Genomic DNA, 17300 nt, shown 5'->3' on the forward strand with positions numbered 1-17300 from the left:
TACATGTATGGTCATAAATGTTCTTTTGTGTCAAGGGTATTTTTATGCACTTATGCTCACCTGGAACAACAGATTGAAGAGTGTTGTCGCTGAGGCGATGTGCAAACATCACATGCCTGCAAGTGGATCCGGTGTAAATGAAGTAAAACTCAGCATCTTCGGGAAGATAAATGTTTTTTTCAAATTTTGCAAACACATCCACATGCCCCTGGGAAAAAATAAAAGTTTTGAATGAACACCAGTACTAATAAATAACACTGACTTCTTGTTTGTGTAAGAGTAGTATGTTGCACTTACATAATAATAATAAAAATATTTTAATCGAGGATTTAAGTGCAATAACTATGGATCTGCTCGGATACACCCTCTTTGGTATTGATTATTACTACTATATGTGTCTTGGTTGGAGTACTCTCATATTAACTTATGTTTGTACATTTACACTTCACAATGCATTTTCACATAATATTTTCGCCACTCAACTCAATGAGAACACATTTAGGATAATTCACATAACGCTTCATTTGAGTGATTGAGGAACTCAAGGCGCTTTGGGCAACATAACAATAACCACTGGTGGAGAGAAGCACTATTGAGAGCCTACTTTCCCTGTTAACTTGGCTTGCCCACCTAGTTAAATATATGAAAGCATGGAGCACCTAAGGGATGAGTTGGTGCTTTGTGTGCATGCTGACATGCCTGTGACTGCAATGAAAACAAATCTGAATTACACAGATTTTTTCAGGTTAATCAGACTGAGACATTTCTTCTATGAAAATTATATACCCTCATATGAGAGCATCCCAGCTGAGACCTGGATCTTCATTCATACCACACAATGCTGTGATGCCTCCGGGGATACTGGCATTAAAAGAGTGGTACTTGAAGATATCAATGCCCTCAGATCAACTAGGTCATTTACCCTGTGCAACATGAAATGGCCTGTGAGACAATCATTTAACAAATTAAAATATGATGAGTCCATCATAATCAAACCTGTATACAAAGGTTGGGGGATGGTTATACAGGACAGACATACACCAGAGGCAGCGATTATGAGACAGCTCAGTAATCCCAATCATTATAAAGAACTGCCCACTAACCCCCTGCCTAAAATCAAGCGCAAAATTCTTGAGACCACTACCCGTGGCCTTGAACATGGATTCCTCACAGAACAGGAGTTGAAGTTCCTTAACAAAAAATTATCGAAGACACCTGTAGTATATGCTATGCCCAAAATCCACCAAGATGCCACCCAATGTCCTGGCAGGCCCATACTATCAGGTTGTGACTCCATCCTTGAGCCCTTAGGTGAATATATCAATATTTTCATCAAGGATTATGTCCCCCTCCTGGACACATACGTATTGGACAGCACATGTATGATCATCCTCATCGAAGGTTTGGAGTTTGATCCTTCACAAGAAATATTGGTGACTCTTGATATTGAGTCACTCTACAGCAACATTCCCCAGTGAGACAGTATTGCCATGATCAGAAGCATTTTAGACACATGTCCTGCCCTGTGTCATGTCCCTACATGTTTCATAGTAGACCTTCTTGAGATCGCCCTCCCTACAAACTATTTCTTATTTGAACGAGACTATTACCAACAATGCTCAGGACATCTATGGGAGCAAAGGTTGCACCGAATTTGACAAATCTTTATGCCGGCCAATTTGAGCATATCTATACAGAGCTCAACCCGTACCTCAGCAACATTAGTTGCTAGAAGAGGTACAGTGATTCTATTTTCATGATTTGGAGAGGTTCGGAAGATTCACTGACACTATTTACACAATACCTTAACCGTTGTCAGTCTCACCTGAAGTTCACACAAAACACTTACCGTCACAGCCTACCCTGCTTAAATCTTGAGATTAAAAATAATGAGAAGCATCTCAATGTCTCTATATATTGGAAACTCACTGAACGCAATACATTGCTACAATATAAAAGATTTAATTACAGGCTCTCAGGGATGGCCTGTCTGTGGGCTAATTCCTAAAATTCCAAAAGGCTCTGTAGGAACTGCACACTTAAAGAAGATTTCTGTAAAGAAGGGGCATTATAAGTGCTAAATTCTGAGAGAGAGGCCACCCTAAATGCCTTGTTAAAGGTTCTATGACAAGGGCACGTTTAGCCCCGGAGAAAACATATTACAAACCAGGGAGAAACCTTTATTGGACAAGATTGTTTGTGTTTTCACATATTGTTTAGACATGATCAAGATAGTTAAGATTATCAAGAAACACTGGTCTATTCTCAAAACAATGGATCCTTTTTACAAGCTCCCCCTTTGTTTCCTACAAGAAATGCAAAAACATCAAAGACCACTTGGTACATGCCAACTCCAATATTCTCAATGCAGGTCATACAATTCTAACTTCGATGGTCTCAATTCCATCAGGGGCCACTACAAATGGGGCAATTGAGTCTTTTGTCAGTACACTATGAACACTAGGACCCTCATACATGGAAACATTAAGATCACTCTGAAACACATCATACCAACTGTGCTTCAAGTAATGTAATTTACTGTATTTGTTGTCCATGCAATATGATATGCATTGGTCATACATCTCAATAAGTCAAAGCCAGGATAAGTCAATACAGGAGCTACATCTGATGTGATACAGAGACTGCCCCTATGGTTCAACATTACTTGGAAAAACATCATGCAGCAAACAACATAAGATGGCAGGAGATAGAGACGGTATTACCATCCCCCAAGAGGATGAGACACATAATACATTTAAATGTAAATGGATCGACAAATGCAACTCTATAAGAAAGGGACTGAACACCATGGAAGAATGGAAGAAATTCATTGCACTTAGGAACTGAAATCTCTGGGGCATCCCATGGCTTCAGAGAGGGAAAGTTATCTGACCTTTTCCTCCTTTCCTAGATGTATATCTGTATCATGCAAGAAATAACTGGCTCCAGTTGGCACACTATTAGTTTCTAATTGGACTAATTTTAGAACTTTTGAACTGTCCATTGTGGACCTTGTCTGACCACTCATGTCTGTCCCCTACCGCCTTTGGACAATTTCAATTAACTCTTTTTGTGGTTCTAGTATTTTATGATAATTAATTTTTCTTGTTCTATTATTCATGCAATTAGATGTTTTGTTTTTTTCTTTGTCATGTTAATTACGTTGTTTTTTTCCACATACTGTGACTGTCTCTTTGCTTAGATTTTTTCTTAATGCGTTGTATAATGTAAGAAATTATGCACGCAGGCTAGTGCACCATTGGGTTCAAATTGTATCTATCATTTGAATCACCTCCAGCGGACCTTTTTGACCATTTATGTTTGCCCCCCTAGCATTTTTGTATGATGGCTCTCGTCATACTGACAATTAATGATCTTACAACTTCGGTTTTGGTTAACATCAGATTGGATATTTTGCCATTTTTTAACTTTGTGTCATGTTGGTCATGCTTTTGCACAGTATCCCTGTGCCCATTAGTTTTGTCTTTCCTGTGAAGTCCTCCCTTTACATGGTTTAACTTAATCAAGAAAGATACTGCCACTGTATTGCCATCATTCCAGCTCCATCGGTGGCTCGACCGTCTGAACAACCTCATCTTTAATCGGCATGTATTAGGGGTTTGAGTCCCCTCTTTTTCTTTTTTCTTTACCTTTTTTTGTATTAATCATTTTATTCAAAACTATTTTTCTTTTATTCCTCTTAATACTGCCCCCAGAGGTCCTGATACTGGTAGGTAACTCCCAGCATGCACCCCCCTGTATCAGCTCAAGAAACACACCAATGCCACACTTTTTGCCCCCCCCCCCGCCTTAAAGACGGAGCATCTGCCAGGTGCTGCTTCCGCTAAAAAGGAGATGAGTAACTAAGATCCTTTTTTGTTGTTTCCAAGGTGTATCTCTGCTTGGGAGGCCCCCATTTTTTGCTGCATCTTCCTGCTTCCAGCCCCCATTGGGAGGCCAGCGGCTACTTTCCTTTCAATCACTCACAGGCAAGCGGTCATGTTTTTAAATGTTACGTAGTCCTTCTTATTATTTTTTTACATCTATGAGCCACACAATATTTTTATATTGACTTGACTTTTTGTTGGTTCCCACTGCTGCTATAGGTCTCCTGTGAGTATAATTATCAAAATATTTATCCTCACTGAGCACATCCGTGAACCTACTGTTTTTTCATTATTCCTTGCTTAACCAGTACCTATTAATTACCGACTGACACTGAACTTGCCAGTGCCCTCCCCGATATATTGATGCCTCTTATTCGCTCCACTGGTCACATCTCGGGACCAATTTAAGCGCCCAACAACCATGGCCAGGTGCTATTCCACACATTGATTTGATTCACCTCTGCAACCAGTATGTAGCCTAGATTACCATTCTGACCTTACTGGCCTATCCTTGATATTAGTACTAATTTTACATATCTTATTAGCCCCAAGGTTATTTCATGTCCTCATGAAACCCTAGTATCCTATGCATGGTCGAAACTCAGTCAACACAAAATGAGACAGACCTCTTTAATATTAACTGGACACTGGAGAAGTTACCTCACGTGGTTATCCACAGTAAATACCTGTGGCTGTCTTTGAATTTGATACCAATATGCCATCTATTTTCATATTATTGGTCATTCTTTTTTTCTTTGGTTTTGGTTTGGTTCACTTGGGGTGTGTTTGCCAGTGTTTCACTATTTAATATTCATGATTTTCTGGCATTTACTGCATTTCTATGCACATAGGAATAAAAATGTATTCTGTTCTAATTGAGTAATACATTCATTTACTGGTTGTTGTCCACTCCTTGTCATTATTATGGAGTAATACCCGACAGAATGTGTACTGCCTTAATGGAAATGTTTGATTGTTGATTGATTCCACACAGAATTTCCTGCTTTACAATATTTACAATGCAAATGAGTTTCATGTGAACCAGTTGTGGCTTACATGGGTTAAAAGGAGCAGGATGGCGCGGAGCGTGCCGGGGGTGGGGGAGGGGTAATGATAATAAAATTTCAAAAGTAGTAAAAATAAAAACGTACCTGCCTCGCTGCTGCCGTGCCGCCGCTCCTTCTTCCTGCCTGCCCTGCGGCCAATCCTAATGCTGCATGAAAGCAGCATTAGGACTGGCTGTGAGCGCCCAGCCAGGGTGCTCACAGGCAGACTGGGAGCCTGTGCCTCCTCACCCCAGCCCAGCAACACAGAGAGGGCACAGTGTCCATGTGTGTTCGGCCAGACAAACACACATGCGCACTGAGGAGAGTGCACAGTGCACTCCCCTCGTCCCCGTCATACCCCATGGCCCTGCCCCTTTAACAACGAAACAATAATAAAAAGAGTTTATTATCATTTTGTTGTTGAAGGTTTGCAGCGGCTTCTGCTGGCGGGGGTGACGCTCCACCGCCATAGCAGAGGAGCTGCCGCTGATGTTAACGCTTGTTCTGTACTTTAGCTTGATTCCCATGTGCGCCTGGACATTTGGGTTGCGCTTGTTTTTTTCAGATTATTTGTGGCTGCGATGAAGCATAGGTCAAGCAGTTGTCAGCTGCAGAAAGGAGCATAACTTGGCAAGTAACAGGTCCTATCAATATGATTACTTTTTGAACAATGCTAAATGCGCAGCACATAAACAGTTTATTACTTTCCTTAATGAATATAAGCACAACAAACACACTCCTTCCAGCTTGCAGGCTCCAACTGGCATGGATTTCTTCACTCTCTCCCACAGGGATTACAAGGCCTCAGGCAGAACAGTAAAGCAGCAGTACACTGCCAACAGCAACACTGGTTGGTGAGAAATGCAGGCAAGCATTGCCCCTGGGCCAAAACGTTAAACCAATCAGCGGCTCCAGCGCAATGTTGCGCTAGTGCTGAAGCTGCTGATTGAATAAGCCACCTTGTACAAATCATTGCCAAAAACACAATCTATTCTGTGTGTTCACTGCTCCGTTTATCTACTGTGACGCAAGCTGGCCTCAGAGCATTTTGGGAGGTGTTGTTGCATCGCCTCAAATGCTGATGCTGGTGTTGTGGAGTGTTAGCAATGTTCAAGCAGACTGAGCCTTCTCCGATCACCGGGGCCCGGTGCTTTGCCTCAGCTGCGCCAATGGTAGATACCTCACTGGAAAGACAGACTGGTGAATTTTCCACAAACTACACTTTTCCCTCTAAAGTTTCACTTGACCTTTTCCTGTGACTCGGAGTGTTAAACCTGGTATCACAAATGGATTTTCTTGCCCGTGCAAGTTATACAAGTGTGGACAACAGCCTCTGTGAATAAGTCCTGTTACTTTCAAACGTCTCATTTCTTTCCTTCTCTTTCAAGACATGGAAGAGACCAGGCCACTTAGAAGCTTTTATGGCCGTTGGCCAAAACTTTTGCACAAAAATTTGCAGTGCCCCTGGTAGTTTCTGATCCAAACCTATATGGTAAGGAAAGAAAACTCCAGTATCTTAAACCACTTCATTCTGTTCCTGTGTTAGCTTCATCACAAAGGAACATGTCAGGCATTCATTTTAACACATAAACTGTTGTAATGGAGATCGGAGGCAGTTGTGAACCTTGAACATAGGTTTACTAGGAGCAGCCCGACAAGACCAGATCCTAGCTAGCAGCCACAATCCAAATGACATGGGTCGACTACTGGTCCCCCAGAGAGCATCAGAACACTACACAAGATCCACACTCCACCCACCTGTAGAGGACAGATTCTGATTCTCCATTACCCCTGCTTCCAGTGTTAAATTACTCACAAACACATGCTGCTACTGGTAGTGCGGGTTCTGCTAAAAGCGCCAGGCTTCGGGCAAGGAGCCCCAGTTGCCCCACCATGTGATGGCCCAGGAACTTGGCTGGTAAAATAAAACAGCCTTTCTCCATCCTGTCCAGGGTTCTGCAAAGTCGGTCCTGTAGAGCCGGGTCCATGCCAGATTTTTTGCATATCCACATTTAGAAAAATGTAGATTTCTGAATTTTTAGCATATCCACATTTAGAAAAATGTAGATTTCTGAAACATCTTTTTTCTAAATGTGGATATGCTAAAAATCTGGCATGGACCCGGCTCTCCAGGACCGACTTTGCAGAACCCTGAGTAGCCCATGTACAACAGTAAAAAAAAAAAGGTAGGCGGAGCAAATTCATCTCTAAATACTAGAGACAAACATTCGGTTCTCAATATTTCCATCTGCTTTCTTTCAAGGAGTGAAACTCAGCACGACAAAATACTAAGAAAAGTACCACCTAGGACAAATATAGGAAAGGGGCGCCTTAGCAAGCAAATCGGGAGTAATGGAAAGGGAGGTTTCCTCCTGAAAAGAGCAGTGTGCATTCGCCAGGATTCAGTTGCTGCTGCTGAAGCTAATGAGCTGCAGACAGGAGTGATCTGTGCGGCACAGAGCGGGGGTTTTATTGAGAACAAATTGCACGTGAAGATCACAGCCTTTCATAAACCGCGCGGATACCTAATCTGCGGCCTTTCAGAGCGTCTATCGTGTTACCCATCCACAGGGGCGGCAGAGAGAGGACTGGGCTTTCTGGAGCGCAGGGGAAAATGTTCCTCAAATGTTTAATCAGGGATAATACAACAAAAACTGTGTACGACCCGGGGCGGCGTTACAAGCACACGTACACACAGAAAACTGCACTATCAGTAAAAGTGCTTGCCATGAGCTGCAGATAACACTAAAAGTGTTTGCCTTCACGGGCTGCCAGAAAGTGCGAGCGGATACAGCAGACCGCTCGCCTTAGGCAACGAGCACTCTTGTAGACTAAACGTTTTACGTGAGAAGAGGCGTCTTTCAACACTTTCTTGGCATTCACTGTCACTGTGCAGTAATTCTTGCTAACCAGTTGCTGATATCCCACAGCTATGTTGCTGCATACAATTAAGATGCATGTTAAAAGCAATAATTTTGTTTACAATTTATTGCTCTTTTGCATTTAATTTTTCTCCTGGAAATCACCAATTTACAGCTCCCATTCCAGAGCCTGACATGAACATTTTAAAGTGTTGGTACTCTTCACTAAAAGTGCTGCACCCCTCCTGAGAAGTGCTGGTACACTCCATATCAGTGGAGGTGCTCTGTACCTGGCAGTGCCACGTCATTTAATCGACTGCCATTTTTATCAGAGCTTGGCTCAGTTGGCTTGAATGCAGCCCTAAGGGACTAGTGCTCACTTGCTAAAACTCAAAAGAACTCTGTGCATTCTAGAGAGCCCGGGGGGAAAGAGTATTATAAACTGAAAGGACTGTCAGTGTGCCTGAAGGTATAGCTAGAACAAGCAGCTCTGATTTTCAGTGGAGACCCGCATAAATGAGCCTTGTTAATAATTTGTCTGATGAGATAACTGAGTTTATGACACTTCTACATATCATACTTTACACATATAAAATAATTTTGTGCAAAATGCTGACAAGTGTACATCTGCAAAACATATGGCCCAAAAGGATTTTAATTGTAGTGCTGAATTTGTCCATGAACCTTTCCTTGAATTTGTTATCACCAATGAAATAGACCCGTAATGACCACAAGTTGTTTCAGAAAGTGAAGATATGGTTCCATTTTAAACAGGCAACAACTTTCCAGAAAATAGACCAACATATTTATTTGTGTAAAAAAAATCAATTGCCCTTCCAGAGTAACTATCACAGAGATCACTCAGTGACTGCTCTAGCTATACTTTACAAAAAGCTTTTGGTTGGCAGGGTTGCCAACCGAGTGGTCTGGAGCATAATGCAGGGGCACTGAGTCCCCTGATCCATTTTCTAGTCTAAAATCAACCCATTTTTTGTTTTTTGGATTTCAGTGTGTGTTGTTTAGTGATAATTGTGGGGACACATTATAAACAATTCTCAAACTAGAATGAACCTATTGGTATGCGTTTATTCAACACATTTATTTTAAGCTAGGCACAATTTATGGACTTCAATTGAACAACATATGCATTATGTGCATCTGTTACTGGTGACATCAGGCAACATAGGGCCTCATTATGAGAGTGCCTGAGAGAGTGCTGCAGTCATACCGGGAGGACCGAGATCTCCAAATCTGCCTGCTATCTCCACGCCAAATTCCAGCCAATGCAATTTTCCCAGGAATGGGGAATAACTGCACAGACCTGGTAATACTGGGTCCTTTTCTGTGTAGTTGTTTCTGATTCCAGAAAGAAAACTACTGACACTCAGGTGGAAAGTGTCTATGTGAGGTCACAGGTGGGGAGTGGTTCGGAGCACACTTGAGCCTGCGTGGTGGGAGCACGGTCTGTTTCAGGGGGTCACACAGTGGCTGCGCTGTGGTTGCAGCCCATGCAGCATATAACAGAGATCAGTGTCTCTGGGCCCAGCATTATCAGGACCTGACTTTGTGCATCCAATAATTTCGGCCCAAGTAGAGGATGTTATTCCTGTAGGTTCTGCTCCAGGTGAAATTCCGCCACTCAAAAAGGGGCCGTAGGTGGGTTGGTGAGGTGTTGCGCTTAAAGGAGGAACATGAACCAGATTTTTTAGAAGAATATAAGGTTGAAAAGCAAATAATAATAGGATACTGACACCATACTCTTGTGTAGGTACATCTGAAACCTGTACGATAATACATTTAACAATAAACATAATGGAGCATTGGTCAGTCACATCACCACCAATGCGCTTTTATTCTCATATTATCGCTTGAATGAACCACCATGAGGACGAACACAAATATTAAGAGAGGATTGTCAGTCACCAAAGCTCCCATACCTCAGTAATAGCAATAATTAATTCTAAACGGAAATATCTGATGTAGTGTGAATGTATAAATGCTGCAATATACGGAATAGGAAACTGTCTGCAAGTCTGGCTTCTTTCGTTATTCCCACTGGATAATGCAGGAGCGAATAAATCCATCACAACCACAGTTCACAATTCAATGTTGGAGTTTCATGATTGAGTCCTTATAGGCCTTCCATCAAATGGATAACTGGCATAACTTGTCCACAACATAAACGTTATTCCTCTTTAAATGAGCTGCACATATTGCACGGGTGCAAACTCTTAACGCATTTAATTTGACATTTCACCCATAAGTTATATTAAATATACCTGTTTTGAATCACAGGATTGAAGAAATGTGTACTTAGCATGCTGGCTTAATGAATTCAGTTCTTTCTATTGACATATGTCCATGGCCTGAAGGTCTTACGTTTAAATTCTAGCAATGTCAGCTCGGAGACTAGTGCCTCCAAGGGCCAGAACCAAGCACCATTGCACTGGGTAAAAAACAACATGAAACCTGCTATTCACCCCACAGTGACAAAAGTAAGGGCTATGTAACAGGTATGTCATTATTACTCTTATTCTACAATGAAAGCTACCATGCAAGAAGAAAGAACACATAGTTCAAAAACGACTAATCAAGAAAAATAGAGGGAAAACAGTGTGAGGCCCAGCACAGAATTACAAACATACATACAGTGACGAACGAAGTGGGGGTGGGGGGGTATAGTTCTTGCTACTGACTGCAGAGAGACGCAAACTGCAATGGGTCGTCAGACTATGAGCGGATACAGTAGCCGACAGGAAATAGGAAGCTATCGTGTAGACTAAACATTTCTCGTACAAGTGACTTACTTCGGTATTTTCTTTGGCGTTGTTGTGCTTCAGTGCAACAATTTCAGCTAGCTCGTTTCTGAAACCTCCCAGCTAAGCAACTGCAGTGACTTTCAGGCTTAATGGGACGAGAGATTCGTCTAATCTGACCCTGAATGCAGCTAAAAGAGTGTCACACTTGGCTCATACTAATAAATTAAATAGTAGGCAGGTAATGTAACTTGTTTAGCGGTCACTGCACGTACAAAGGTAAACCTTTGAAATTAGAGGGCTCCAACTACAAGCATTTCTTTATCCAATCATTTATTAAAAGACAGATACAATTCACGAAAGGCACTTGATTAGCTCATACAGACATTCTGTGGATATGTTACTGATGAGGCTGGAAAGTGTACAATTTACTACGGCTCAGGAGCCCCCCTGATTGTGAAGAGAAACGGAAACCTGGAGCCTCATAACCACACAATGTTGAAAGATAGCCTGCTGATTATTTCTGTGTGAGTGCATCTCCATCAAGTACAATACACAAACCACTAGTTACATTAAGAAATTTGTCAGTTGCTATCTGCATCAATTCAAATTTGATATTAAGAGTTGAAATACCTTGCATCGCGGTGGCGTCAAGAACACTCAATTAAAAATAGTTACTGTGACATCCCCTGTGAGTATGGTACCATAATATCATAACCAATATATTGTCAGGTAAAAATATTGTGTCTTAAATTTCGTTTAGAAAAATATTTCCCCATTGGAGTTAACAATAAGAAATCAACTCCCATTGGAGGGATATTTTTGGAAACAATAAGTAGACACAAATATTTAGGTCGGATGATATTTCCATAAATGATATTCAAGCATACAACCTCTCTTCCACCATCACTCACTTGCACCAGTCTATATAGGAAGGCCATAAACTTTCAAGTCTATAATTAGCACCTTGGCGTAAACGCTGTGGGAGGTTGACTAAAGCTCTTTTATGGGGGTCAATAGTACCATCTCACCAGGCGAAAGGGCTGATGCAGCAGGCATCTCTGTTCCAATATCTTCCCTTCTACAGGTAGGGAGCCTGTGGGTTAAAAGGTCACATTTATCCCTCTGGGGCTTGGCATTATCGGCTTTCCACGTGTCCATAGCGAAGAAATCAAACAGTATCAACCGCCAAACAATGGGAACAAAGTTGTCACACTTCAAGATACATCCCTGCTAAACATTTGTTTTCAGCATCAAACCCAACCAGCAGTCCAGAGATAAACATAGAGATGTAAAAAGAGGCTAGACAGGACAGCCATCCTCATCTCTTTTCCCACCGGGCACCGGTGGGAAAGCGACAGCTCCCTTTGCAAGGTCTGCTTTGGTACCTCCTTGCTTTCTTCCTAAATATCCCACTCCACTCTGGTCCCAGACTGAACCTGTAACAGCCCAGGCACCCATACCTCCTGCTCATCACTTCAGGAGAACGCCGTGTCAGTACTGCAATTGGTGTTCTGTGGCATACGACCAGGTCAACGCGGCAATGCTATTTCATCCCAATATGGAAAACAGAGTACTATGACCAAGGCTCTCACTCCCCAGGAAATTAGAAACAATTGTCACCCTAGGCTTGGAAAGTTGCTGATTTATGGTGCTGTCTCGATGTTACATCAGTTAGATGAGGTTACTTGATCTACGTTAGTGGAGGCACTATCTAATTCATTGTACATAGGTGTAGGCAACCGTATGTGTCTGGTTAACACTGTTTTAACTTCATCCAGGAGGACAGCTTTATGGCTCAGTGAAGGAGACACCTCATGGAAGCAACTGGAGGGGTGCACAGATAGCAAATTGATGTATCCCTGGCTTCTCACCATTGGTGCAAACTCTCCTGTCAGAGGGTCTTCCATGGTAACCCCCACACCAGTTGGAATTAAGAATTATGTTCATTCCAACCAGTGTGTGCCAATGTGATGTTGCAGTGTGCGGCTAAATCTACGGCTAAGGAATATCTTGGCTATGTGTGGGTGGTTCAAACACTAGATAGATCCTCATTGGGAAAAGATTAAGCGTTTCTTTTGTTTGAAACGAGACTAGGGACCAAAGCATAACTTTTTTGGTCATGTTAGTTAGCACGTATTAAAATATGGGGACGCGCAGAACTTTGCAGTGGGATCAACATGTTTCAATGTCTACATATTTCTGACGTGCATCAAGACCTGAGGACTACTGCATTTGTAATCAGTGTTTCCGGGGTCCTTTCGATCCTCCGTAACAACAAAGTGGATGACACATCACAACTTGACCTAGTGAAGTCAGCAGGCAGTTCATCCAGAAGGAGCACTGCCAGTTCCACCAGCCCCTTGGGCAGTTGCAGCTAACCGGCACCTCCTCGCACTCTTTTTGGCTAGCAGGAAATACAATGTTTTTTTCATTGCTTTGTGCGAGCGTGTTCTAATCAATGAATTACAGGCTAGAACTGTATTGTTCAAGCCATTAATAGGTCAATACCTCTTGTCTATTGTTGACACACGATAAGGAAAAAGTACCTATTTCCTGGAGAATTCCAGAAGATACACTGCTCATTACCTGCCTCAATCTGTTCCTTCAGCCATGCCCCGAACTGCTGCAGAGACTTTCATGTAGTGTCTCATGGTAACAAGCATTGGCAAAGACAAGTGATCTCGTCTTTGGAACCTATTAGCTTTGTCAGTGTTTTTTAGCTATGCTGTGCAGCATGGTCAAATTAAAAAAAGCCTGCTACGTCATTTTGTAGGTACACGCACCATGCATGCCAGTGCCTACAAAATGAGTCAGATGCTTTTTTTTCTTTTATTTGTTGATCCAACTGGTATTATGAAATAAAAAGAAAAAAATGTGAGAAAGCCTTTTTTGGAAAGCAAGTGCGGGAGAAGCAGCATGTGGAAGGGTTACAGAAGCAACATGGGGCAAATGGTATAGAAAGAATAAACTTATGTTTGAAGAAGCATAAGGATGAGAAAGTAACATGGATGATGGAGCACAAGACGGCAAACTCATCCTGGAAGGGGGCTGAGAAAAAGCATAAGGGAAAGAGAGCGCAGCGTGGAGAGGGGAAGAAAAGAACACATGGGAGAAAACTGGAAAACACATTTACTCTCATAGAGTGCTTAAACAAAAAGACAAAAAATTGCCTGACAAAGTGAACAGTGTCCGGACACAGTAATGCATCCATGCTCCAGTTGAGGGAAAAACACAAGAAGAGGACGGAAAGCCCACACACCTTAATGAATCTGGAGCAAGCAAATGAAATTGACGTTGAAGCCAACCTAAAGTAAACAATGGGTGGGCTCTAAGGCCACTATAAGCTAACAATACAGACAGCTTGTGCACTGTCTAGTAGGAGAGGCCTAAAATGCAAAGGCATTTGATAATTTTGCTATGAGATGCTCATAGTCGTTCACAAATCTTTGTGCTAACAAGCGCTCAGAGGTAATGCCTTACAGGTGGTTGCTAATCACTGATGTGCAACATATGATTTCAGATTTTCAACTAGAAGAGATAACATAGAGGACCCATATTCTCAAATGGCTCTTTCACAATGTGGGAGCCTGAATCAGAGGAGCTACCCCCTCAGGAATCACCATATTAAAATTCAGCAAACTTGTTATAAGGGCCATATATGTTAGACATTCAATATATGTATAATGGCAACTGGTGAAAGTAAACTGTGTTGAAGATCTGATCCAAATGGTCCTTTTTGTTTAGTGAGGCCATGCCAGCCATCCACTCTAGACTAGAAGACATAGGCTGCACTGCCCTTAATTGTATTAAATCACTAAAGTTATGCCAATAACCTAAAATTGATTGTGTGGTTTATCATTTGTATAATGTTATTCATATTTATAATTTATATTTTTATATAAATATGACTTATTAGGTACAGCATTCAATCAATGGTTTTCTTGTCACAGGATGGACAGATTACTAAATGTGAGCAAGCGGGGCATGGAAGAGCGCCGGGAGGTGCACTGCACTCTAAAACAACATGGCCGCATCTGCAAGTGTACACAAAGCATCCACAGAGCTGTGGACAGAGAGTGGAGGTTCAGGCACACTAGGCTGAGGGTGCTATACTGGAAAGGATGGTCATCAAGTGCCTGTCTTGAAAGGTTCTGCAGTACAGGTTAGGCCTTGTGCACAAGGACGGAGCACAACAAAAGCATTGCACTTCTCCAAGATTAGACTAACTGCTCGACCGAGCTACCATGAAAATGAGAGCATTGGGTGGTCTAGTTTTAGCTCTGTAAACCAACGTGTGGTTTTGCACACTGTACAGAGGGCCAGCCTCCTACAATATCCATTTCCTAAAATATTATTCAAAACAAAAAATAATGAAAGAGAGGCAAAATTAGAGCACTTCATTGTTTGCGTTGTCTCTGGTCGGCCTGCGCCGTCACGTGCTCGGATAACTATTGTTGCGGAGACATTTGCAGCCCTGGAAGAAACTGAGCCGCCCTTTGATGCGGGATGAGGAGAGGAAGAGCTGGATTATTTCTGCTTTTTATTGGGGCATTTGATCTGATCCGTGTTACCTGATCTGCCTGCTTTAAAGCCAGGGAATAAAATGGGAGTCGCGGTGCCACATAACACCTCCAACTACACTCAAAACAGGCCCAAAAGTCTAACACATCGAAATTTCAGGAGCGTTTTCATAAACACCGTTCGTAATGAACAACGCTGGGGCTCCGGGGCGAATCCGTGTGCGTATAAAGTGTCTTTTAAATATGTTGAATTGAAAAAACAACTAGTCGTGGTTCGCACGAGCAGATTAATCACCAGTGCGTCTGGTAAACATCAGCGTTTTCACGACAACATGCAAGTCTGGCACGCAGCAACAAGTAACTGGATACGGCAAAAACAAACCAGCAGGGTAAAAAACACCACCTGCCTGGAAAGCAGCTTTGGATAAACAAAGGCCTGCGAGCCTGAATGCACAGGATGAACCATCTCAGCAAGTACATGGGTAGGGCATTTACATTGCGTTATTTGAGTCACACCCCATGACGTGCGTACATCTGAATATCTCATTTCTGCAAGTATACCTGATTGCAGAAAAAGGAACAAATAGTTGTAAGGCGTAAACGATGAAAGCAAGAATGGTATTAAGGCTAAAAAGAGCAACAAAACCTCTATATCTCTGTGTTAAATAAACTTTTTCTTGAGTTTTCTCTTGAGTTTTTAGCACACAGATAAACTTGCACGTGCTAAAGGAGGCACAAGCCACATTAATCAAAAGTCAGATCTGAAAAGCAAATTCCTACCTTAATCCACAGGTACCGTCAAGGCGCGGTTCCTTTAGTTAGGGTGAACACAAACATAAAGCCCTACAGGGCCATACTGCCCATTCAAGAGCCAACACACAATTTCAAACATAACCGAGGATGCAGCATAAACAACCAATTGCATTTGTGAAAAGTCCTAGGGACGGGGAAGGAATCCATGCCATGTCACACATTTCGCTACCATTTGTTGTCTGGGAATCCCCACTGCCGATTGGTGTTTAGACATCTGTCATTAATGGATAGGTGACAATGTTCCCCTTTCAAAGTATCTTTGGTTATTCAATGGTTTGTTTCAAATGTATGTATTTGTTTACTTGCTCAGTGTGCAGCGTGGTGCTAACTAAGCTAGTTCCAGATAAACTCTGCATCTGAAATTCACAACATGGCAAGTTCCTACAATGATTTACCAGTCTCACTATGGTGAAGGTCAACAGGAAAACTACAGGGTCTATGACCATGATGTGGCGTGCACCAAGACTGAGCTAGTGTTTCAGCTGCAGAAATCAAGAAATCTTGTAAGAAAATCCAACAATGTCTATCTCTTCTCTATAAAATATAAAATAACAGTTCACTGTGCAAGTGTCCAAGAAATAGAACGTGCCATGTTCAAGGTCAGCCAAGGCATATCTATAGCAGAAAAGTTTTCAAAACTTTCCATATTACCAATAGGTTTGGTTCCAAGTCCATGAGGGTGGAAGCCTATTCAAAATCTTGGCAACCTTTACAAAGATGGTTGCGATATTGATAACAATAATAATATCACAAAAAATTCCAAATCACTTGCCATCTTAAGGCCTGCATTTTTGGACTGGTGTGTAAAATACATTCCAGTCAACTGGAAATGTAATGGCATGGTCCTCACTAAATGGGGCTACTCATAATGAGACAAGTACCTCGTGTGCCAAATTGGTTGGTGTACATTATGTTATGCATTGCAAACAGTTGTGTAGCCCTTCCACCATTGCTAAGACAATATACTCCCTCGTACAGGTCTGAGAATTTAATTGCTTGATCGAGTATGGTAGTGTATGGTTAGAAGAGGTTTGGTAAATATTTGGATTAGTAATGGTTAGTTTAAGCCAATGTGAAAGTTATAGGAGATTGATGTAGATGCTAGATTTGTATGGATGGATGTTTCCAAGGAATTATGTTTGTTAATTTGAGCTGGGTGGTTGGTTGACGATTGCCCAGCATTTTCAGATTGTTTTTCTAGAGATACAAGACACAATGGCAGTACAAGTGTTTTCCTATAGAGGCAGGTATCCAGGTAGTTGTAATAGTGTGTGTAAGTGGCATAAACGTCAGTTAATCAAATTGTCAGGTGTACGGAAGTGATATCACATGTCTTTTTCATTCTGATGATATCATAGGCCAACCATTACCCTCTCATCAGCCTCCAATTTGCTGGTGATGGCTTAGGGAAATG

The 17300-nt window shown here is 41.9% G+C and overlaps 1 protein-coding gene across 6 annotated transcripts in view; it reads right to left on the reverse strand.

Moving 5' to 3' along the window:
- ARHGEF28 (Rho guanine nucleotide exchange factor 28) overlaps positions 1-17300 on the reverse strand; it is an 892610-nt gene that overhangs the window by 590835 nt on the left and 284475 nt on the right. For all 6 annotated transcript variants that reach the window (XM_069223983.1, XM_069223974.1, XM_069223958.1 and 3 more), the window contains exon 3: positions 61-208. In XM_069223983.1, coding sequence (XP_069080084.1) covers positions 61-208 — 148 coding nt within the window. The remainder of the gene's footprint in view (positions 1-60; positions 209-17300) is intronic.

Source organism: Pleurodeles waltl, chromosome 1_1 (assembly GCF_031143425.1).
Source record: "Pleurodeles waltl isolate 20211129_DDA chromosome 1_1, aPleWal1.hap1.20221129, whole genome shotgun sequence".
NCBI lineage: Eukaryota > Metazoa > Chordata > Amphibia > Caudata > Salamandridae > Pleurodeles > Pleurodeles waltl.